Raw genomic sequence first — 26,681 nt, forward strand, 5'->3', positions numbered from 1 at the left:
CACTGACATATAAATGTACTTGCATATTGATATCAATTATTCACAAATTAATAAATAACCAAACGCCACACTGTGCTTCAAAACTAAAAGTAGAGTAATTAAGATTCTGCCAAAAGCTGGTAAAATTTATAAAGCTTCAATACATGTGTTCATGGCTGGTATATGTCGTAAAGCTAATTGAGGACACTAAGGTATTGACACGCAACAGTCATTTTTTGACCTGAATTTCCATCCGAATCTTAACCACCAGAGTTCCAGCAACCGGTCAATATATTCAAGGACTTAATGTTAAGAATAGCCTTAATAGCCAATTCATAGCCTTACATTTCAAAACAAACACAAGACTTGTATGACACTGTGACGCATGGCCTGTTGTTGTCAGTCAATCAATGTTTGTAATATTATCACGTAGGGACCTCATGTCAACAGCAGTATAAAAGAAAGAGTAAGCGGGTAATAAGCATTTCCAAAACATATCGAATCAATTCCTCAACTTTTGCCCGTCGCACTGCCCATTAGCTTGCCTAGTACATTGTTATCCTACGGGCTCTACCAACAGCAATAAGCTTAACATATAAACGTATATAATAATAATAATAATAATAATAATAATAATAATAATAATAATAATAATAATAAAATATATTTTTGAAAGCACCAAGGCAACAATAAAATACAGTATACTGTATATTATTGTTGACTAAATTGAGCAAATGCCAAATTAAAACAACATACAGTACATGGTGCGTTGGTTTACTTTACATCAGAACATTGGCCCGGGTGTCAGGCAGCCGGAGCCCGACCAGGCCCCCACCCACCAGCACCGCGGATGCCAGCAGGATGGGTAAGGCCTTGGTGATGCCCACCAGGGAGCCGAAAATCAGGTTTCCCAGAACAGCCGCCAGTTTACACATGGCATTGCAGAAGCCAAAGCCAGTGCCCCTGAAACCAAAGACGGACGATATTATGAGTGAATTTATTATTATTAGTGGATCTGTGAAAATGTGTTGATGCTATCAAATCCAAAATTGTATCAATAATGTGACCAAAGTATAGAGATTAACTTGTGTTGTCTGTAAGTCATGTTCTAAATCACTGAAAGTCTCTCCACAGCACACGCACCTCCTGTCTGTGGGGTAGAGCTCAGCTGTGACGACGTCCAGGGAGTTCCACGCGGAGATGCTGAGTCCGTTGTAGAGGCAGAGCATGAAGATCATCATGGACTCGCTGGTGCCAAACCACAGGAAGAAGCAGCTGATGCCAGAGAGCACCATGGAGCCTCCTGCAGGCGGAGGTGAGATTAAGATTAACACCGTGTACACCAGATACATTTACGGAACGTTCCACCAAGGATTACATTTTAAACTCAAAATGAACTCAAAATAAACGTCAAATGAGCGTCGCCTGGCTCTGCCGGCCATACAGCCACGGCAATCCAGGCTATTCTCATTTGTAGTTCCGAACGAGCTAAAAATGACCAGAGCAGGGACCTCCCTCTCTGTCTTTAAGAAGCACTTGAAGACCCAGCTCTTCAGTGAGTACCTCCTGTCCTAACCTACAATTACTTAGCACTACCTTGCAGTATTTATTGTTACACTAATGTTGCTGTTACACTAATCTCTGTCGCAATGTAGCTTGAATGTTATTCTCCCTTGTAAGTCGCTTTGGATAAAAGCGTCGGCTAAATGACTAAATGTAAATGTAAATGTAAACTGGAACCCAGTTAAACGTAAATCCCGGTTTATCCTGTTGCACCAAACCCTAAACCTCGTTTAGAGTGTAACATTAACCTAGGTTAAATGTTTTTACTGTAAACCAACTAACTAACTTTAAACTGGGGTTAACTTTAAAACTACTTCACTTTGTGGTGGAAGGGCCAATATAATGAAGCTCCTTAACGGAAAATGCGGGACAGACTCAACCCTGAGTTTTTTTCACCAAGGAGTCTGGAATGGAGATAAACAGAAAAACGGAACCACTTTGACTAAACTATGATTATCTCTAATCTTAGATCTAATCTCCTCAAACACTTTGTTGCGGCAACCCATCATGAGAAACGTATACCTGGTGGTCACAGAGCACATCAGCCTAGCTCGTCCCCGAAAAGAGCATCTCTTCATACCTAACATGCTCAGTCGCCCGATCTTGTCCATGAGCAGGGCGGAGACGATGTTGCCGGGCAACACGGCGAGCGTGCCCAGGAAATTCACAAAGTAGACCCAGTAGGCGCTGTAATCGTCATCAAACGTCATCTGGCAGCCCGTCTTGTTGTGGTGGAAGGAGCTGTTGATCACCTTGGAATTCATGAGCTTGGAGTCGTTGATATCTGCAAAGTGGAGGGACAGGAGCAGTGGATGTGTCAAAAGTGGTTTATCACGGGATCAATAATGGAATAGGATTCACAACAAAGACGCAAATGAACTACTCTGCACTCTGGGGGGGTGGGGCTTGCATGTCTTTCTGCGACCAGTGTGGTTGGTTGGGTGTTCCGTCTGGCCCTGGGCCCCGGACTGGATGTGCTCGGTGTGGACTCCCTATGTGGTCTTCCTCTCGGGGGTGACTCCCGTCCTTGCACCTGTTTGGCTATTCGTCTGTGACTGTGGGTGGGGGGCCGTCAGCCGTCACCTGTTCTGCGGTCTCTGTACCTGTGGCTGGTCGCTGTGGGTTGTGTGCGTGGTGGTATGGGGGTGGTGCTGGGGCACGGTCGGGTCCCAGGTGGGGCCCGCGTGGTGGTAGGGGAAGGAGGGAGGGGCGCGAGTGATTCGGGTTCGACATGCCTGGAAGACTCGCACAACCACACCCCGCAATTTTAACTGCAATTACAGTACCAACAGCATACATTGAGAATTGGGGTGGGTTGGTGTGGGGGTGTGATCGCCGGGGGGGCGGCTGGGTGGACCCCTGCTGGGTGGGTTCAGGTCCTTGCGGCTTGCCCCTGGTGCCGGGTGGTTTCCAGGGCCCCTTGGAGGCTGCTCGCCATCATGCGTGTGGGTTGTGGTGCGAGAGGCAGCTGTCTTACTTGCTCCCGCTGCGTGGCTTCTCTGTGGTGGGTGCCTTGGATGCCGGCCGTGGTGGAGGGGCCACATCTGGGTGTCTACGGGCATTGGCGGGGGGCGGACGTCCGGGGGTCTTGCACCCTCTGCTACATGTGTGGGCGCTGGCTGCTTGTGGTACGGCGGGCCCCACCTTTGCGTGGGGTCTTGGTGGGACCTGGCTCTGGGCCGATTGTCCGTGCGATGCGTCTTATACCTGCATGTGGGGGTGGGTTGTATGTGTACGCTTTAGGCATGCAGGATCTCCTCGCACTCTCTGGGAGTGGTTTATACTCCTTGGGGCCATGCGTGTGTGTTTCCCCGCGGGCTTCCGGCTTCTCTGGAGGTTTGGTGTCTTCTGTGGTTGCAGGGCATGGTGCTTGGAACTTTCTTGCAGTCGTGGAGTGTCTATGCAGCTGCGAGACTCAGGGGTGGCCCGGGGGTCTTTTCTGCTGATTGGGGGCGCCCCGTTATAACTCAGCCTTCATACTCCAGAACAAATTTGGACAACACACACACACACACACACACACACACACACACACACACACACACACACACACACACACACACACACACACACACACACACACACACACACAGAGTCCAGTTCTCCTGTTTTGTGTATAAATATCATCTGTTTCTATGTATATTTTGTACATGTACATGTACATGTTGTCTGGTTCTACGCTTATTTGCCTCACCCGTGGTGATTCTCCACCTCTTGGAGTAGTGATTAGTTGTTTCTAGACGAAAACATGGTGAGATCATTCTCCAAAGAGGGGGGTTGGTGTTGGTTCTGTGTAACAATAAACTGTGCTCTTGTCATCCTACAGGTCGTCCACAGGACAGAGTTATCACAAACAGATCTTGATGATTAAAGAATGAATAAAGAGTTGCATTGCAGGTTGAGAAGATAAACTCCACTTGCAGACTAACTCTGTCCTAGATGTAATGGCATACAAATACTCTGTGTTGTATGCCCAGCGTGCTGACAGCGCAGGTTTAGAAAATAATAAAATAAAAAGAACTACTCTACACTTCCTACATTGCTAATTTTACTTTATCACCTTTGCATTCCCTCTCTCTGCCGTCTTCACTGTGTTAAATGCTCCATAGAGACGCACGCACTGCTCGGGGCAAAGAGATTTTTGTTTTCTCACGAGGCATTACCCACAACTTGACGTGCCCTCAATCTTTTCATGTTCAGCTGTTTCCTAAATGCTGCAGGCAGTTATTCTGAAACCTGCGCTCCCAGAAGGTCTGAATCAGCTGAAATTCTATGGGAACATTTAAAAACCTTGCGTCCTACCTTTTGTCCCTGTTTTTGTCTGCCCAGGTATGATTGGCTTGCACTTTTACAGCATATTTATATATCCATAGAATACAACAGTATATCAAAACGACTATAATAAGAACAAATTGATATGGCACGTTTATGAAATGCAAACCTTGTTGTGACCTTACTAAGACCACATCTGAGCAAAGAACAGGAACCTACCTGAATCTACTAAGGTAACTTATATCTCAGTGTCAGAAAAGAGAAATGATTATTTCTAGTCATCTCGCATTTACAGTATTTATTTTTAATAAATGCAATAGATAGATAGAAAGATAGATAGATAGATAGATAGATAGATAGATAGATAGATAGATAGATAGATAGATAGATAGATGGATAGATACTGTAGATAGATTAGACTAAACCAACCTGTGTTGTAAAAAAAGGAATCTACAAAGCTGCAGTTTTTGAAGTAGGTTCCCACGGAGGAGACGTCTTCAAAGTAACAGTTCTGGAAAGAGGAGTCGACAAAGGCGACCGCCTTGAACTTCATGCCGATGAACCTGGAAATAATAAATAATAAAGAAACTGAAGGTGAAATGTTGAAACACGCAAGAAAGAAAAGTGTTGATACGACAAACGGCATAGACGTGATGAAATGTTGCTATGGTGATGTACAGACTCCTATAAAATATATTAAGATGCTTCGAGAGAGAGCGCATCTGTAGAGATCAGTTTCCTCGTAGTGATCAATGATCTGTTAACTGAGTGATCAATGGCCGATCGCATGGTTTCCCCTGGCAATAGATAGCCCTTCTTTTATTATTAATTATTCATATGTATTTCTTATATTATTATTATTATTATTATTATTATTATTATTATTATTATTATACAAGTAATAACCTGGGGCCGACCTTTATAACTGGACCCACCGCACCACCACTACACCAATTGATAAAAAAAACAAAAAACTTTTATATCTGGACCTGTTGCAGTTCGCGTACCAGCAGAACACGCTCACGCACCTGGATGGCCGGAAGGGGGCCTATGTGAGATTGCTGTTCATGGATTATAGTTCAGCTTTCAATACCATAGTCCCCACCAGACTGGCTGTCAAGCTGTGGGAGCTAGGACTGAACACTCCACTGTGTGCCTGGATCCTGGACTTCCTCTCAGCCCGGCCCCAGGTGGTTAGGGTGGGAAAGCACATGTCCAGCTCTCTCACTCTGAACACAGGATCCCCCCCAGGGCTGCGTCCTCAGCCCCCTACTGTACTCCCTGTACACACATGACTGTGTGGCCAGGTCCAGCTCCAACACCATCATCTAGTTTGCTGACGACACTGTTGTCGTTGGTCTGATCACAGACGGCGATGACAAGGCCTACCACGAGGAGGTGGCTGACCTGTCACTCTGGTGCCAGGACAACAGCCTCCACATGAACGTCAGCAAAACTAAGGAGCTGATTGTGGACTTTAAGCGTGGATTACAACCGAGGACGCACGCGCCCTCGGTGATTGATGGGACTTCTGTCGACAGGGTGAGCAGCTTCAAGTACCTAGGAGTCCACATCACAGAGGACTTAACATGGACTTTACAAACAGACACTCTGGTGAGAAAGGGGAGGCAGCGTCTTTACCACCTCAGGCAGCTGAGGAAATTCCGGGTCTCGGTGAGGATCCACAAGTCCTACTCTGGAGCAGTGGAGAGCATCCTGACAGGCAACACCACTGCCTGGTTTGGGAACTGTACTGCTCAGGACAGGCTGGCCCTGCAGAGGGTGGTGCGTTCAGCTGAACGTACCACTGGAACTACCCTCCCCTCCCTGCAGGACTTATACACCATGAGGTGTAGTAGCAGAGCCTGCAGGATCATGAAGGATCCTCACCACCCCAACAACGGACTGTTCCAGCTGCTGCGGTCAGGCAAGCGCCTCCACATTCAAATAGCAAGAACAGAGAGACTGAGACAAAGTTTTTTCTCGCAAGCCATAAGAACTGTCAATGCTGACCTCACCAGGGGTCCTCACTGAGCCACACACATAGGCTCCACTACCTTCTGTACTGTATGTAGCATACTGTACCGCATACTGTGTCACTGTTCTGGGTTGTTCGGTGTCACCGTATTGCTGCGCCGTACTGTTGTATACTGTGCTGTATATCTCACAACACTACCTCACTTCATTCACATGCCACTTTAATGCACATATCTGTATATACATAAATAGCCTAACCCATATACATAAGCCTATTCCCTTTATCTATTTTGTACCCCCACCCTGCATTACCCTTGAGTTCTTATTAAATTAAATTTTATTTTATTCTATATATTTTTATTTTATTCTATAGTATTCGACTTACTGCATTACGTTTTAGGAATCAGTTAGTTGGTCAAGTAGAAATTCTTAGGTAGCTACTGTGTTCAGTCTCGAACATGTTGTGTGTTATCACCGGGAGCGTTGCATTGACATTTCACTGCATATATGTAAGAAAGTATGTATATGTATGTGACGAATAAACCTCTTGAATCTTGAATCAATCCACAGTTCTTTTTAAGCCATTTAAGTCTGACATTCCAGAGAAAACTGGATCTATAGGGTCCGACTTCAAAACTCCGGCAGCCGCAGCAAACATGAACAGTAGTCTGTTCCTCGCCTACGTAACATCCGGCTGTAATTCTGTCGCGGAGGACGGAAAAAAGATAAATATTTTAACATTGCGCGGCAAATGCTGTGTGCCATTGCAGGTGTTCTCTGCCGGTCTGCGTCATGCTGTCGTCCACTGGCATGACTTCCGATTTGCCGTCTCGTGTCCACTGTGTTCCATGTGAATGCAGCAAAAGGTCAAATGATAATTAAAAATTATCAGCAGCAGCCACAGAATTTGTGTATATATACCCTAGCAAACTCAAAAATATACATATACATTTGCCAAATTTGCCAAGAAAAGTTATTTCTGACAGACAACTCTTAGATGTCATTTTAAATGCTCTTTATTCATTTTGCATTGTTTGTTTGTCATCACAGTGGCGGGCGATGTTGGTGCAGGAGGTAGAGCGGGTCGTCCAGTAATCAGAGGGTTCCTGGTTCGATCCCCCATTTCTTCTGGCAGCGTGTCCTTGAGCAAGACACTGAACCCTAAAGTGCTCTCGATGAGCTGGTGTGCACCTTGCATGGTTGTCGCTGCCATGAATGTGTGTGTGAACGGAGAAGAAGCGCTATATAAAATTCATTCCATTTACCATCACTCCTGGCGAGGTAAACATAGACATATACTGAGTGAGTTATAAATATAGGAGTGATGAGCTCGAATTGGACAGAAGAGTAGAGCCCAGTAAGGCAGTGGAAGCGTGTGGCAGCGTCCATTTGTCTGACAGAACTGCTCTGCAAGCTACCGCCTCATTTAGTTTGGTCATTTGGTGATATTTGTGCACTATGACAGATGTTTTCTGGCCTAATCTCACAGGGAAGCCATGGTTGATTTACACTGAGTTATTAGATTTGATTTAATCTGGTAATGGAACTATGTTCACGTCTGGGGAAGGGAAAGGTAAAGAACATAGAGAGCATATTGACGTCCCGCTCCCTCTTTATCATCTCTCTCTATAGATACTGTACATTCATCAAGAGCCAGAGAGCAGAAAGAGCAAAGAAGGTTTTTCATTTCCTGGTAGTTCGAGAAATGAAAGCGATTCATATCAGGCGCAGCGGTTTGTTGTTTGTGCGAATGACAAACAATCCATCTGTCCTGCACTGAGACCACACCACTAAGCACATTTAGATATTAATGTCCAGAACCATCCCAGACGGTTTAAATCACTGCTCATACCCGTCCGCTCCCAAAATCCAAAACAAAAACATGTGTCTTATGTATCTTCCGCAAACTGATTTTTATGTCAATTTCTTAGGCTATAGTTCTATGATTTATTGGTAAGCATTAGGTTTATTGTATATTGCCAGATTTCATTGTTGGTTGCTCATCGGTAGATGTATTTTATTGTACATTTTAAGGTTAGATTAGCTTTGGTTATTGTATATTGCCGAATTCTTATTTTGGTTTCTAGATTATATTCATTGGTGATCATTAGGGTATTGTATATTGGCCAAATTTCTATTATTCATTCATAGATTTATACTGTATATTATATTTATATCCTGATATGTTCAGGATATACATTTGTTTCAGCTTTTTGCTGATTTCTAGGCTTATTTTATTGTTTTTGTTTTTTATAGCTTATACTTTGGTTTATTTTTATTGTTTATTGTACATTCCCTGTTTATATCTTCAAAGTCATCCTTCGCTTTACTATATATTGCCAATTCTCATTGATCCTCAGGTTTATTGCATATTGCTAATTTCTATAATAATAATTATTATGTTATTATTATTATTATTATTGCCCTTTTAATGCGAGCTGCTGTGACACTGGAGGTTCTTAGGTCGCTCAGAATAGGTTCACCTGTCATTTACAAAGGCTCCGTTCCTGTGGATCTGGTTTTCCAGGGTGAAATTGAAGGTGAAGTCCTCGATGCGTTCGTTGCTGTGGATCTTGACCCGGGAGGCGTACTCATCGGCCTGGAGGTGTTTGATGACGTCGGGAAACCATACGGACAGCCCATAATACCTGGATAGAGCAGAGGAATTCATATCAATTTACAGTATGCATATGTGCAATAAGTGTCTGAACAGAAGAGAAACAAGACACAAGACGAGACAAATAATTAACTGCGGCTGAAATGGGAGTCTCAAAGAAGTTTGAACCCGCAGAGCCCAAAAATAGATGTAAATGTGGGATTTTTGTTTTCACTTTTCAGAAATTGTTGTAGGAGGCCTCTAAAGAATGCATTTAAGTATTTTTTAAAATTGTTATTATAATTATTATTTTAGTTCGTATTTATGGAAATGTTGCAACATTGGGCACAAGTGGTAGCTGAAAAAAAGTTTTACTGTAAATGTAGTTATATTGTGTATACAAAATACAAACCAAGTATGTGTTGATTTGCAATGTCGATGGTTTATTTATCATCATAATTGTAAATATAACTAATATATAGAGATACAGTATATGTAATGTTGTAATTGTATATACTTGTATATTTCTGTAATATACTATATACTGTAAGAGATGGCAAAATCCAGCATGAAGACAAGAAGCAAAGCTGGAGTACACCTACTATACAAGGGTGTAGCAACAATTGTGCAGAGGATAAAGGAAGAGGCGCATAGGTACAGAGGTTCAGAAAAATAAGAAATTAAGAGGAAATAAGCAAAACTGGGGAATAATTAGTTGTAGACAAATATTCTCACCCAAAAGAGAGCGTGAACCAGACCGCAGCCAGTTTAATGGTGTTGTCCTTCACAGGGTAACTGAAGCATCTCATGAAGGTTAACCAGATCTATTGTGGAGGGGATAGAAGTTTTAGTGCCAATGACTATTCCCCACCTACAATACTAACAAAACTAGTGGGAAAATATTCACTGTATCATTCAAATCCCATGATGTACCCCTCTGAGCTCCGCCTTGATCCTGTAGAGGACCTTGGTGACCGGGTTCACAGACTCATTCGGCATTTCCACCAGCTCGTCCAGCTGTTTGGGGATCTTGATCCTGTTCACCTGCAGGGGGCGACACGGGGAGTGCACGGCCTCAATCCGCTGCAGCTGCAGCCGCGGAAAAAGATGCAGGTGCAGAGTGTATGGGTGTATGTACCCACCGTGAACACTCTCTCCGGCTCCCCGCGGGCACGCATGTTGGTGTCGTGGATGTGTTTGAGCACCATCCAGGCCTCGTCGTGTTTACCCATCTGGTGATAGAGGAGGTTAGTCGTTACATGCCGACGCACAGACACACACACACACACACACACACACACACACACACACACACACACACACACACACACACACACACACACACACACACATATACAGTATATACGATATATGTATACTGTATATGAATTAAAATAGATGAGCTATCCCTTCTACCTCGAGGAAGAAGCGTGGGCTCTCGGGCATGAAAGTGAGGGCCACCACTGCGGAGACACATGGTAGAGCGCAGACCACCACAAACACGCGCCAGCTGTGGAACTGGTAGGCGGAACCCATGCTGAAACTCCAGCCTGAAGAAAAAACATCCCACCGCACCAAGACACGCACACACACACACACACACACACACACACACACAAAAGATACACAGAAAACATGGACACAAAAATGTAAAAATCAACATACACTGTAGTAAGCCATAAAATCAAGGCTTGGTCATAGCTTGTATAAACATTATCCCATGATTAAAAAAGTAAACACACAAACACAAAAAAATATATATTATTATTATTATTATTATTATTGTAATAATAATAATAGGTATTTCCAATTATTATTACCTCATTAAAGTAGAAAGTAGAAGTGTGTGTGTGTGTGTGTGTGTGTGTGTGTGTGTGTGTGTGTGTGTGTGTGTGTGTGTGTGTGTGTGTGTGTGTGTGTGTGTGTGTGTGTGTGTGTGTGTGTGTGTTTTTTTCTTCGATAATTACAACAAAGATCTATACACTGGATAAAAAAAACTCCACACTATTTGTATTAGAACAATACACTGGAGTCTATTTGAGGGTTATACAGAGTCAGATTGTGGGATATTCAGAATTGTTGCCCAGATGCGGGTGTGTGCATGGATGTGTGTGTGTGTGTGTGTATGTGTTCGCAGGCTGTTCAGCTGCAATGTTTTGTACCAGTGCAAACCTCATTAGAAGGATTACAGATATAATGGACTGGAGGGGATGGCTGACTGGTTCAGACACTCAGCAAGATTTATGTCCTGGCTGTAAAGAAAGTAAGCAACGAGCACACACACGCACACACGCACGCACGCACACACACACACACACACACACACACATGCTTGTGCTGGTATGAAAGTGAAGTCCAAGTAAATAGACAGTATGTGAGAACCAATGTTTCTGGTGCACTTCTAAACCAAAAAAACAGTCAATTCGGAGACCAAGTATAGTAAAAGACACACACACACACACACACACACACATACACACACACACACACACACACAAACATAAAAACTCATAACAGCCTTGACATAAGTATTGAGTAATACTACTTAATTAGTACATGATAGACAGCAGTTGTGGTGGTACAATTGCTATCAAGAGACCCTATTCTCCTCTGCCTGGTGTTTCTTAATACACAACTAAATTTAACTCTCTCTCTTTCTCACACACACACACACACACACACACACACACACACACACACACACACACACACACACACACACACACACACACACACACACACAGACACACACACACCATCATTCAGTCGCCGCTCACCAGTCGATGAAAAGAGCAGAGCTGCGGAACCTATTACACACACGCCGCATCTTGGATAAAAAGAAGATGTGTTAAAATACGAGCACATAATAATTTGACCTCGATTATGGACCTAAGTAGGCCAGCACCTAGCATCATGGTGCCCAATCTGGGGTCCAGGGCCCCCTTAGAGGACCCCTCCACTAACTTACGAAGGGACATTGGCCTGAAAAAGAAAACATATTTTAATTCAGGGTTTAGTCCATTTGTTTGAGATTTTGTTGGCTTTGATTCTCCGGCACTCCTCCATTGACAGCCCACGCACAGAAGGACAGAGAGCGTACTTGATATGGTCCAAACAAGATCTTTTGTACCAAATATTTACTCATCGATAATCACAGTTCACAATTCACGGCCAAACAGTGAAACCGCTGCCCCCAGAACCACTGTTACATCAAAGCACGGACGACACCTTTACCTGCGCAAATAAATGAATCGACTAATCCAGGCGTATATACATACTGCTTATCGTGCATTGGGGTGTTACATAAACAATACTAAGTACATAGTGGAAACAAAACAAGATGGTTCAAATGGGATTTCCCCATTTATAAAATGGCTTTCCAACTGGGCAATGTGATTATAAATCGATTATTAAGCGATTACAAATCTCAAAAGACCAGATCTAATTCCATCAAAATTGTAATACCGCTCATACTGGTCTGCTCTGGTTACCAGGCAGACGGGTTATATTCCCTGCGCAAGGTACCAAACACTCGCATGTACAGTACCTGACCTTACGCAACTCTTTCATAAATGGCTAATCCACAAGGGGACAGCAAAATCACAGATAAGATAAGATAAGACAAGATAAACCTTTATTAGTCCCACAACGGGGAAATTTTCATCGTTCCAGCAGCAAAAAGGGGACAGCAGAAACTAGAGAGCATATCAAGTACACACGATAAACAATATAAAATATATAGAAACATAAAAAATAAAGAAATCACCATAAACAGGAACCAGAGTACTAAGTGTATTGCGCATATATTGACACAATACCTAATAACCCAATAACACAATAACCCTAACCCTAACCCTAACCCTAACCCTAACCCACAATAAAAAAAAATTGCAATTGGAAATATGGTCGGAGGAAGCATTGAGCGGGGGATTTAAAAATGATTACCTCGGAGGAATGTATAATTTTGTATATTCTCAATCGCCGCCAAAAAGTGACAAATTAAAATAATTTTGAAGCTAACGGCCATGTGTCTGAACTCCAACTCATTAAATGCAATGCCATTTTTTTGGGGCGCCTGCACGAGATTACAATGGGACAATTTCAAAAAGCAAAATTTGAACACGAGAAACCCGCTTCGTGGAGCTCTTTGTGTTGCCTTGCGTAGGTTCTGTAACAGCCCCTCTGCAGATCTCTCCCTCTCCCTCCCATTCTGTTGTTCCGTTCTTGGTGCCTTTCAGCTACTATTTACCTCTCTAGTGCACCCTTTCTCTCCTTCTTTCTCTACCGTCGTCCTTCCCCCGCCTCCCCGGGATTCTCCATTGTGTTCCTTTACCTTTTGACTCCCGTTCTGCATAAATCACACGCACCACCTCCCCTTGTACTTCCTTCTCTGCCGCTCTACACACATCCACTCTTAATTCACACGAAATTGGTTTCAATTCGCTCATTTTGTGCCGAATCGCACTCGCCTCAGCTCGCCCCCTTTTTTTTCTATCCTTTATTTTCTTTCTCGTCGTTCAGCTTTTACTAAACCCGCAATTCATTTATTAAATTGCAAAAAGCTTGTTCTCTCTTTACTGATTATCATACCTGTCAACATTGGGATTTGAAAATAAGGGAAATATCCCGTCCCAGTGGCACACCGTTAGCAGTGAGGAGCAGTGTTTTCTTTGGTTTCATTCAATTACAATTAATACATCTACAATAAAAACACACTGTTGCTCCTGGTATTGTTTAGAGAAACGGGGAGTGGGGAGGCACAAGAGCTCATGTAGATGGGCGGCGCCACCAACCTTTTTTTTTTTTAGAAAGATTAAAATTTAGAAGGACACAGGAAATTTAGTTTATTTTACAGGAAAATAAACAACCGGGAGGACAGCCGGAAATAAGGGTAAAATACGGGTGGGTGGACAGATATGCTGATTATACGTTGCTGATAAATGTATAAAGCCCCTGGTCCTGGACTAATGGGGAAATGTTTCAGGCGATGCATTAGACCAGCGGCGGCCAGCCATGTGGCCCGTGGGTACACTAGATGATGGAGAAATCAAGATTGATCCAAAAAAAGATAATATACAAATATATTAATGAATACAATTTAAAAAATGAAATCATAACAACAACAAAAATAATCCTAATAATAAATATAGCAGCAGGCAGCAATACACGCGGTCCAGTTTATTAGTGTTAGATACAAATTACAGTTCTCCGGATTCTGTGCAGTGTTGCACAAGCTACGATTTCTCGATTTTTACGACCAGAGACCTTGGATTTATATGCCATTAGTTTATGATGTCACATAGTGACTGTGCTCTCAATGTAACGCCAATGTTTTTGAAGTTTCGGTGACTTTGTAAAGGTTTATCAATAATTCCTGATACAAATGTACAGTATATCGGTGTGAATCAAACTTGGACGACACGTGTCAAACGTTCCAGTTCCAACGAGACCTCAACCAGTTCTGTGATTGTCGTGTTTGCGATACTTTTAGGCCTAAACCGTGTTCGTAGCATCTGTCATTGTTCTGTTCCTGGTAGTTTGGCGTGTCGGTGATTTGCAACCACCTGGATACTTTTGGGTCAAATCGGTTGGTTTTTCATTCATTCCTACTCCTTTTGGGATCGAGTTGTTGACCCTCGAGATCTTTGCGATTTCTTCGTGGTTCAAACGAAAGGTCAACCGTGCCGTAGCTTCTGCCGTTCTTCTGTTTCAGATAGTTTTAGTCCGAAAAATTTTGAGAAAAATTGCCGAACAATCAAAATAGGGCTGCAGGCTGGACCCCTCATAATAATAATAATAATAATAATAATAATTATAAACATTTTATTGTATTTATTTTACTGATATTGTTACTTAAATTAAGCCTTTAATTATGATTTTCTTTATCATATTGGTTAAAGAATGTTATTAAAACCTTTTGTATGATTTTTGGACACTTGGCTGGTAGCTGGTTAGTAGTTGCTCTGTGGGCCATACAGTATGAAATCCTTAATGCTATGCAGCCCGCAGTCATTATATTATATGACATTACATTGTTGAGCAGATGTTTTTGTCTTAAGCAAATTACAAAATTACAAATTACAATTTGCAAGTCTATTTTGTCATGGTATCAAACCTCATATTATCTTATCTCAACTAATATAACAGACAATAGCTCTTATGTTGCAAGATCAGAATTGCAAGGCTGCACTAGCTCATTGGATCCAGCCAGAATAGAGAACTATTGTAGGCCATCATAATAATAAGCAAAAAAAAAGCTGCCGTGCAGCTCAACATTCTCTAGAAATAAGTAGCAATTGTAGAGTGACTGTAGGGCCAGGGCCACAAAATGCGGTTTTTCAGTCACCGCATTGGACCTTTATACGCACATGCACCCATTGCACTCGTCATGGTGTAACTATCAGGAGTGGTAACCAGTGTGGCAAGCAGGGTGCAGCGGCCACTCACCATAGTGTGGGATGATGGCCCAGGCCATGGCGGAGGCGTAGATCCCTCCTATCATCCAAAACATACACAGCCAGCTCAGGTGCTCCCCTCTCTTCTCCCGAGCCAAAACCTCAGCAAAGTAGGAGAACACGATCGGCACCGCTCCCCCAATCCTGGAAAAGCAAAACATTCGACTGATTGATTATATGCGTTCAGGTTAATGCAGACTGACTAGGAAATTCAACAGATCATTGTAACTGCCAGCAGATAGTTTACCTCTCTACCGAGAAGTATTCAGGCTGTGAGAAAATGGTGGTCATCTTTTGACACTCCCTTTTCTCACATGACCATCTGCTGACCCTGACTCTTTTCCAATTTTGACTGATACCCTTCATTCTCCGCCCCCCCGCCCAAACTGCGTATTTATTTATTTTTTAATAAATCAATTCTCTAGCGTTGGCCTGACATGACTGATTTTGGGATATACCATTATTTAGAAGTTGTCAAGCCAGACAGGTACATAACCACCAGGCAGCTTGGACATCCTATATCTCCTGGAGACGGATGGAGAGTCGACTACACCCTGACACCGCCCACGATTACGGAGTAGGGATGCTGCTAAAAGGATGACGATGTCCTACTTGTTGGTTTACTTACGCATTTTCACTTATGATAACTGCAGTTACTGTATATCTTCGCATTCAAACCTGTCTCATTGAATTCAAATTCATTCAATAATTCAATCGCCCAAATCAAACAGCCAAATTGGAGGCAGATGGTAATGGTGTATCTAATTGGAGTAATGTCGAGTTTCCAAGTCAGTAGAAGTCCATATAGTATATTCTAATATTACAGACGTCCTCTAGCCTCATCATAATCGAGTATCCATGATGGCAATATATAATATTTAGGTAATCGTACAGAAATCTGGATTGATTGTGGATATGTCTAATCTTGCTGAGGATCACTCTAATCATTGTAAGCTGCTTTGAATGACCATGAGGTAAATGCATTAATAAAGATGCAAACATTTGCACTTTATCTGTCATTCTTCGCAAAATAAAGTAAAGCAGCAAACTGTGAGAGGAGTCCTCGGCGGTGCAGCCCACTGTCGCTTAGGGGAAACAGCCCTCGGAGGTAGTCATGTCTCTTGACCTCGCAGCGAGAGAGGGGCTACTGCCGTGTCTCAACGGAGAAGTGTGTTCCAAACATTTTAATTGAGCTGAAAGAATTTGGGAGCGCTGATGTTGTGAGGCAATGGGGGAGGGGTAGCTAGGTGTAACAGAATAGAATGGAGTAGTGAAAGTGAACTCGCCCAAAACCGGAGACCATGCGGCATAAGAGGAACATGCTGTAGCCCTGGACGAACGACGAGAGGAAGGCGAAGAAGCCATTGAAGGACATGGCGATCAGCAGACACTGCTTACGGCCCAGCTTGTCCGACAGACCCCCCCAAAAAAAGGCTCCAAACATCATCCCCAGGTACACAATGCTCCCTGTTGGGAAGAGAGGGAGAGAGAGAGAGAGAGAGAGAGAGAGAGAGAGAGAGAGAGAGAGAGAGAGAGAGGCAAAGGAAAATACAAGTGAGTGAACAATTGAGAAAGAGAGAAACACATACTGTTGATCCACTTGTGCAGCTGGAATCCAAGTAAAGACCGAAATGGAGCTCTTATTGCCCAGCTTTTTGGCAGAAAACTGAGCGGGTCAAGTAGACATTGTACAAACACATGGGGGGCTTTGAAGCCACAGCACAACTGCACACTTCTCCAGGGCTCAGAATAGCTAAGCAATTTATAGCATCTCAGTTGTATGACTACAGTATCTGGTAAAACAAAAAAAATAACCCCTTAGAATTGCTTTTGTGCAGAGTTGAAGTGGCAATAACTCAGTTGCCATGGGTGATACTATTGAACTATTGAGAAGGCGATGGTCCCAAGTAACTTCCTTGACCTTAATTGACCTATTTACTGGGATATTTACAAAAGGGATGCACAGAGATGCCAAAATTAGTATTTCGTACACTGATGAAAACTATGGCTCGTCCTGGCGATTCGGCTCTTTACGAGTGACTCTGCAAAAAGATTTGTTCAATTGTGCAACTCGTTCATTTGATTGAGTCTGTGTAACAAGTCAGAAGAGTTGGTTCGGCTCTGAGCTGTGAATGGAATTCTCACAAGAATCATTTAATAGCGTCAAAATTAAGCATTCAGGAAGAATAAAGACTGTAAATGAGTCACATTAAAAATGAATTGTGCCTTCAACTTTCTTTCCACATTAATTTAATCTTCAGCTCTTATATTCTGTTGGCGGGGGCTTGATGTGCATGTGTGACTGGCGACTTTTCGTTCTTTTCATTTGACATTCGAGCCTCAGTTCTGCCTGCAGTTACCGAGTCGTAAACGAGCGACGCTTTTGGGGGAGTGACTCGAGACTCCCGAGCCTTTTGTAAGATTTGTTGGCTGCGAACGAATCGTCCACGGCCTTGCATCACTAATTGAGCACTGGGTACGATAGTGTGCACATTCATTTCTTAAAGCGTTATTATTATTAAAGTGAAAATAATAAACGCACAGGCTCTTCAAAGTCGATGATCTCACCATTATCATGACAAACAATGGCATCTCTGATGACACGTGATATTTCTGATTGAAATCATTTTCAACCGTCCAAAGTTTTTTCCGGTCTCTCTTTTTCAAATGACGTTCTATAAACCGGAGTAAAGGGGGGGAAAAGCGCAGCGGTGAAACTCAGAACAAAGCTTTCACAGCCAAGGCTTTGGCTCTGGTCCACTGGAAGTCAGGGTCATTTCTCTTGATAATGCAGAAAAAAAAAGCGACAGTTCGCTTGGGGGAGGTGGAGGGTAAAGAGTGCCAGGACAGTAAATAATATGCTTTACACCCGGCATGCTAATAAAAATGCTAATGTGTGCTGAGGGAGAGAAGCGATTGTTTGACTAGGCAGCGGGAGCAGGACAGAATGTGGAGAGTAGGCAGGTAGCCCTTCGATTTTTTTTTCTTCTATATCCCCCTCAATGTGTTTCAAGCGATGGGATAGATATGCTAAAGATAGTGAGTCTTATCAAGTTGTGCAGACATGATGCTGAGAGCCGGTGATTCATTATAGGTGACAACTGCCGGAGTCTATCTCTGCTCAGCTACCGCAGAGGAGCCCCTTTAAAGGCGGCGCTGTGTAGAAGAAACCCTACTCGGGCTATCACAAAAACCAAATAGAATATTAAAAGTACCACTGTGTACAAAAACCGGTGACATCCTTTGTACGCCGTCGGGACAAATAACACATGTGAACCCGAGCCCCGGAGGAGATAGTGTCTGCTGCCATCAGCTCATTTACTTTATGACTCCCTACATGTTGGTTTTATAACGGTAGTAAGGGGGAGGGGAGGGACTGATGGTGCATTGAAAAGGTGCCGTTTGCAAAGGAGGCAATTGGATTTTTGATTCCTATAGGGTTCAACCCGAGTTCAGAGCTCACCCCTTCCACATGGCTCAAGATTACATATCGTATAGCACGTGATAAATAGACCGTGACGTCATACATGGGGTATAATACTGTACATGTAAACAAGGCAAGTTAAGAGCAATGCCATGAATCGGAAATAAAGTGTAAAATAAGATACATCATGTGATTCTGCCTTAGTGATAGGCATCTCAATGATTCACCCAATACCCAAAGAGTTCAAAAAAGCAACAATATGCTCTTGTTAAGAAAAAAATACAAAAGAAGAAAATCAATGACCGCGAGCAGGACTTAAAAATCTATTCTCGTAGTTATCAGAAACCAGCGTAAAACAGGTGGAATTTGTATTTCAATTATTAGGGCCCTAGCAGCTGCATTTTGTAAGGATTGAACCTTTGTCAATTCTGCTTTTGGAGGTCTGGTATAAACAGCAGTTGGTCAGCAAATTAAAAGGATTTAATGGACTTAATTTCATGACAGCAAGGGTGCCACTATGGCACTGGCAGTCTTGTCTGTATTTAACTGTCAATGAAATACTGCACATCCATTCATTTATATCAGATATACAGTGAGGGTTTTTTAGCTCTTAGGTTTTAGAACCTTTTCTGTGCAAATATATACAGTTGTGTATCATCGGTAAAGCTATGGAAATGAAGATTCGTCATGGTGAATAATATTACCCAATGAAGGCATGTACACAGAAAATAACTGAGGACCCAGCAAGCCGCCTTCGGATAGACCATAATCAATGTATAGTTTTTGAAAGATGTTTTTCAAGTTGTATATACATCTTTCTTTCAGTATTGTTAGAATAAAACCTACTCAGAACTATGTCAGGCCAACCCATTTTTAAATGGTATATTCTAAGATTGATATGGTATGCCATGAAGTGTATTTGTGATACACATTGAACTTAAAAATAATTGGCTTGGTTGTTTGTTCTTTGTTGAGGTGTTCAACTAAATTATATGTTTAAAGAATCATGCATGACGTTTATCCACCTCACTCGCATCCGACCATCCTTAGGAGGCAATGTGATAGCCGTTCAAAGCATTTTGTAAAAACTGTGTCATGGTCTGTGGACACATAGACAGATGCAATCCCGCAGAATATTTCTTGAGATAACAGGTTGTCTCAAATGGTCCTCTGGCAGCTGCATTATTTTTCTCACTTTGATAATTACAGTGGCTCTTATGTGTAAGTGTAATTCCCCCTTGACACCTTTCTGCTCTATTTTCTCTCCACGCGGAGGGGACAACCGGCAGATGAAAGGAAAGACATGGCATACAGACCATTTTCACCGGAATCTGTCGACTGATTCCTCAAGCAGAGCATTCAGAACATTCTGACAGGTTCAGGATTACTTACGATAGGAGAATTACCCCGGGGATGACATATGACTGACAGCAACCACTACCACTGATTTGTTTTACATGGTGGGGTGCTTAAAATTTGTGGCGCACTTTTCTTAGTGAAAGGGACTGGAAATATGATGAGAAATTGTTAAGAAAAAAAGGCATACACAAGCCCTGCTTGAAACATCATAACTAATGTGGCTTATTAGCAACAGTACAAAGGCAAATATTTCTACATAATGCTTCTATAGCTATAAAGAATTTGCTTAATAAATACTTAGACTCGCCAACCCTAGCTACTGATGGCTTGCTCTTCAGATTATTGGCAGATCTTTCCTTGGATTTAGATTAGGTAGAGGTGAAGGGTATCAATGGCATTAAAGAGTTTTGATAGGATTCCCCCAGCTCTAGCTGTTTCCTCATGTTTCTTTACGCCCAACAAAGACAAAGAGTTCAATAATAAATTCTGTGTTGATGTTGGCTGGCTTTCCGTCGTTATCGTTATCCTATTACAATGGATCTGGATATTTCTTCAGTTACAATGTTGATAGCTACATAGATTCCATTATCGACCGGCATAGGTGGAACCTCCAGTTTCAGAAAGAAACCGTTTTCCCCGGTATTTTGAGTCAATTTTATGGATTTCTATATGAGCGCAACCCAGAGCTAAGATCTTGCAAGAACCGTGAACAATTAATACTTTCTTTCTCATAAAAAGACATCACTGATAGAATCATCCTTGACTTACTGTAGACTTTGTGTGGGAGAATAAAACGTACTAAGTTAACAGAAAGAGGCAGGGGGAGCAGGGGGGAGGGTGGTTAAGGGATGTGTGGCTTTGTCTTGCCTGGACATTTTAATTATCCGGAGCTCAAGCTCCAGCAAAGGCCTATTTATCAGCCCAACTGTGGCGAATAACTTTAACTTTAACTTTGCAGAATTTTTTGGACGGCCAAAGAGCGATAAAGGCATTGATACAAAGTGCTAATGGAAAGTGTATGGAAGAGTACCCCCGCTCTACCCCTCCATCTCGGTTTCTCTTGCTTTCCTCTGATGTACGTGAGCCAGCCTACCGTGGTTTAACTGCAGTAATAAAGAACAATGCTGCAGAGATTAAGTCAGCGGCGATACCGCCACGTCGCTTGGGCCGTATCGGTACATACAGAGGGAGAGGGATAGCATGAGGGGACAAGGAAAGAAGAGGTATTGTATTGGATGTTGAATTTTTTTTCTTTTTATATATAATCTGTTCTGATTGGTTAGGAGAAGACTATCATTATAAACAGCTGGTTTACTGCATTATTCAGACAGGCCATTTAAATGTGTTTTGTGAATTCGCTATACGACAAGGTATCGATGAGAAAGATCCTTATTGGTACCAATACCAGGGAATAACAACCAAATCAACACATTTCGTTGTTGTTATCCAATATAAGATAGAGCAGAGTAATCTCAGTATTTTCTCATCCAATCTGATATGATCCTCTTTCTTCACTTCCCTCATGGTTCCAACAGCTGTTCACCTAGAAGGCCCAGAAATGATCTTTTTCCACATAGTTTCCGTACAGCTTTTCCATAGGATGTGCATGTGAACTCTGGTTGAGGTCTTTCTCATCGTGCTCTCTACATTTCTGAGATGTAAAAAAATAAAATAAAATCCAATACATTGGTTGCATTCCAAGATAGTCATCTTCCATCTCTGTTGTTTTTGTGGGGGTGTGGGGGAAATAAACCCACAAAAAAAAACAGAAGAACATGGAGACCACCATTTGTAGACATCAGTGACCCACACACACACTCATACACACACACACACACACACACACACACACACACACACACACACACACACACACACACACACACACACACACACACACACACACACACACACACAATCACACACACACACACATAAACTCCCCTTTGTTTGGAAAGATCCATCTAGCATAACACACCTCCTACACATGTTTCGAAATACCTGGAGCCATGACAACCTACTGGCAGCTCTAACAAAGACATTACACTTTGGTGCCCACCACTGGGCCCCATGCCTACTCCTACAACTCAGCTGCCAAAGTAACAACAACCTAAAAGGAGACATAACTTAGGTTCACTGATTGACACATAATATGAATAATGAACAATAATATGTAATGTAATATATATATTTTTATGTTATTTATTTTATTTACTATTTTATATTGGAATTATTATGGAGTGTTTCTGCACTACAATTAATATTATTAATATTATTATTCCAACAATTATTATTATTATTACTATTACCATTATTATTGTTCTTATTGTTACCATTGATGTTATTGTTATTATATCATTATTTTAATATTATTATACTTATTCATTGTCCAGTGGAGAGTGGGCTTGGGTCCTCATTTGAGAGAATGTAAAATGTACAGTGCATACTGTATGCATCAAATGAGTGTTGATGAAAGTATAGCATTGGGATTTGAGCAGCACCCAATCAGCAAATCTCAGGCACGCATGGTGCAAATCAATAAAATACAATGTATAGAATAAAAAGGAGGTTTGCTTCTAGATATAACTCCACATACATATAAACTGCAAAGACACTTAGACCTAACTAACTGTTAAAGACCTAATTTGTCGCATGTTTGTGTAAAAGCCCGTACGCATGCCTTGTGGTAACAAACGGGGCTTACCTAACCATCCAGCAGCAGAGTTGGGTACACACATGTCCGTTTCGGCACTGGGCAGGACGAAACCCACGACAAACACTTCAACGCCGTCCGACATGAGCGCCAGGCCGAGCACGAAGAACAGCTGCCATTGAAACCTCCCGTGGCCGCACTCCTGCATGATCAGCTCGTACTGCTGGGCCAGTTCCTCCTCGTCCACCTGCCGTTCGTTCTCCAGCTCTTTGCGACCCTTGAGGCTTTCCGATGCCGGTTTGGCCAGCGCCATTTGCCCGTCCCCCTTCTTTCCATAAACGTAGGCGGGAACCCCTTGGTATTCCCCCTCATAGATCTCATCTTCATCGTCGTGTCCCTCCGTGGCGTCGCTGGAGGCCCCGTCGTCCTCGTCGGCGCCGGCGCCGCCACTATCTCGTCGGGCGTCAGCATTTCGGTTTTCTTCCTCTTCGTCCTCGTTCTGGAAGCGCCCGTAGTTGTGATGGGTCGAATACTCGTTTGAGGCGCGGTCCGCGGCCTTGCTGACCTTCTTGGCGGCTTGCCGCTTGGCTTCTTTGGCGATGTCCTTGGCTCCCCTGACCAAGGAAGTCCTGTTGTCGTGGACTTCATCCATGGTTGACGTACGGACAGATTTGAAGACGAGATCTCGTTATTCGTTACGATTCTAAATATGTGGCAGCGATCTTTCAGTGCTAGATACAGTCAGTGTCAATAACAATCAGTTGCCAGGACCTAAATGAGTAGGTAATGTTCTTTGTGCCAGATGGATGTAAATAGAGATCAAGAAGACAGCTGACCTCTAGGTGGACAAGTCATCGGTGCTGTCTCAGCACAGGCGATCAGCTGCTGTGGAAAAAATAAAGAAAAAGACAGTTTAAAATGTACAGTTACATTAAATTAATTTGAGAGATTATTTGACTTGGACATTTTCCTTAATGAGGTAGAAATTACTTATTGGCCTGTTTTGACTCCAAAACCATTCAACTAAACGAACCCATGAAAATGAGTGGGGTGTTTTCATTCCATCTTCCAAGCTATGTCTATAAATACTCTGACCATGTGTTCCGAAGGTTCTCCCTCCCTTTCCCCCTCTCCGCCCGTCCTTCCAGGCTCGGACTACATGTCAGCCTATATGACTGACGCCTCCGAGAACGTCACTACCGCGACACTGGCGTGACCTTTCCAAAAGATCTGTCACGTCGTCAGGCTCCGCTACCCTCTCGTCTCCAGCACAGAGCAAACGCTGATGAGCAGTGTATAGGCGTCAAGGAGACACTGAAACCTGGACCTCACCATTCCATCAAACCCTAACACAACATCTTGGACGAGATGCAGAAATGTAGTCTGAAGTCTTATGAGGGTTAAAAGCCTTAATAGATTACAGCAGATGGGCGTTTGTCATTTCACTCATCCATCCTCCCCATGCTGTGATATTCTGTACCATGAGAAGTGATTTTGTCAGAAAACCCCACTGAGGTTATAGAGCAGTTTACATCACTCATGGGATATTTTGGTGCAATGCATCCATGAAATGAGCTGGAAAAGGGGGTTTTCCATCCATCCTGGTCTCCGTGACAATAAGGTCCCGCCAATCAAACTAAGCTGTATGCTCTTTTACCACCATGAATATGTATATAGTAGGAATGACATGCTCTTCTTAGAACACCCTTTGAATTTCAAGTCGCCCTTTTTATTGATTTAGGTAGTTCTGTTGCGAATAGACATGACCAAACAAGGTGAGGTCACACAATTATGCTATACACATAGCAGAATTCTAAAGCTATGTGTATAGCATAATTATGAGAAGAAAGGTAGAATAGGTAGAGTAGGTAGAATAAAGGTAATAATATTCACAACTAAACCAACCAAAAAATCTTAAGTTTTATATACAAAAGAGAAGAAATGTAATTTTCAATATGCATTTTGTCAATTGATAATGATCAATTAAAAAAGGACTAAAAAAATAAAATATAATAAAATAAAACAAAAAAATAAAATAAAATAAAATGCATTGTGTTGTGTGTATTATAACGTAATTGTTTGAATTTATGTATGGATTTATATGATTATCAGGGAAATATCTACAGTGTATTCCATAGTATACAGTTGATAGCAAAGCATCAAAGTCACTAATTATGGCCCGTGAGCCCTTAAAATATAGCTATTTGCATCCAAAGGTAAGCATTATTTATCCATTATTACACTGTATATTTTTCATTTCAGATTAACCAAAATCTAAAACAGCAGAGAGACACTCGCACTGTGCACATCAGCATTTGAAATGAGATGGCTTTTTCTCTGTGCTCTTCTCTCTCTCCCTCTCCCTCCCTCTCCCCCCCCCCCCCCCTCAACGCGGTGGAGAGCATCCGGACAGGCAACACCACTGCCTGGTTTGGGAACTGTACTGCTCAGGACAGGCTGGCCCTGCAGAGGGTGGTGCGTTCAGCTGAACGTACCACTGGAACTACCCTCACCTCCCTGCAGGACTTATACACCAGGAGGTGTAGTAGCAGAGCCTGCAGGATCATGAAGGATCCTCATCACCCCAATAACGGACTGTTCCAGCTGCTGCGGTCAGGCAAGCGCCTCCACATTCAAATAGCAAGAACAGAGAGACTGAGACGGAGTTTTTTCCCACAAGCCATAAGAACTGTCAATGCTGACCTCATCAGGGGTCCTCACTGAGCCACACACATAGGCTCCACTACCTTCTGTACTGAATGTAGCATACTGTACCGCATACTGTATCACTGTTCTGGGTTGTTCGGTGTTACTGTATTGCTGCACCGTACTGTTGTATACTGTGCTGTATTATCTCACAACACTACCTCACTTTATTCACATGCCACTTTAATGCACATATCTGTATATACATAATTTTCTCTCCCATATACATACTGTAAGTCTATCCCATATACGTAAGCCTATTCCCTTTATCTATTCCATTTAATTTAATTTAATTTAATTTTATTCTATATATTTTTACTTTATTCTATAAGTATTCGACTTACTGTATTACGTTTTAGGAATCAGTTAGTTAGTCTAGTCGAAAGAAATTTTCCCAGGACATATTGTGTGTAATCACCGGGAGCGTTGCATTACATTTCACTGCATATACATACTGTATGAAAGTATGTATATGTATGTGATGAATAAACCTCTTGAATCTTGAATCTTGAGTATGGATATTTTGTCAAGAATGGCTCTACAAGAATTAAATCCCAAGTGAGAGGGCAGTGAACAGGACAGAAGAGTGTTTCAACTGCTTCGATTTAACACTAAAATAACCTTTATAGGCGGTTATTTTAAAAAACGGACCGTGATGCATGAACCCAGCAGTGTGCTGAAAATGAAATGTATATTTTACCGTCCTTCCAAACGCATATATAAGGTGGCCCTTCACTTTGACTGACAATCTCTCAGTACTTCTACTTCTTTCTCTCTCTCTCTCTCTCTCTCTCTCTCCCTCCCTCTCACTCACTCACTCTCTCTCTCTCTCTCTCTCGCTCTCGCTCTTGCTCTCGTTCTCTCTCTCCCTCCCTCTCTCTCTCACTCACTCTCTCTCTCTCTCTCTGTCTCTCTCTCTCTCTGTCTCTCTCTCTCTCGCTCTCGCTCTCGCTCTCTCTCTCTCTCTCTCTCTCTCTCTCCCTAGTGTGCCCAGAATTTCAATGTCATCTTCTCGATGGCGGTGCAGAGTGTGAGAGATACCTCTCCACTGTTGACATTTCATTCATTCATGATAGGCCCGACCATTCTCCTCCAGCGTATGCACATGGTCATTAATGCTGACATTTATAAGTCCCCTCTTGCACGTTGTGCTATGGAGATAACTCTTAAAAGTCATTCGATGTGCTTTTATTTTTT

At 42.6% G+C, this 26,681-nt stretch overlaps 1 protein-coding gene across 1 annotated transcript; it reads right to left on the bottom strand.

Annotated features, from left to right (window-relative positions):
- Window positions 1-758: 758 nt before the first annotated feature.
- LOC307243365 (synaptic vesicle glycoprotein 2C-like) lies at window positions 759-23,430 on the bottom strand (the record flags this gene model as incomplete). The annotated part of the gene is made up of 12 exons (XM_080018158.1): window positions 759-942; window positions 1,123-1,282; window positions 2,123-2,326; window positions 4,744-4,877; window positions 8,775-8,939; window positions 9,623-9,711; window positions 9,821-9,931; window positions 10,030-10,119; window positions 10,304-10,437; window positions 15,335-15,486; window positions 16,629-16,809; window positions 22,830-23,430. 12 exons carry the CDS (start codon window positions 23,428-23,430, stop codon window positions 759-761), a joined length of 2,205 nt encoding a protein of 734 aa, XP_079874284.1.
- Between the last annotated feature and the right edge of the window lie 3,251 nt (window positions 23,431-26,681).

The sequence above is a fragment of the Zeus faber genome (genome assembly GCF_960531495.2).
Source record: "Zeus faber genome assembly, chromosome: 17".
NCBI lineage: Eukaryota > Metazoa > Chordata > Actinopteri > Zeiformes > Zeidae > Zeus > Zeus faber.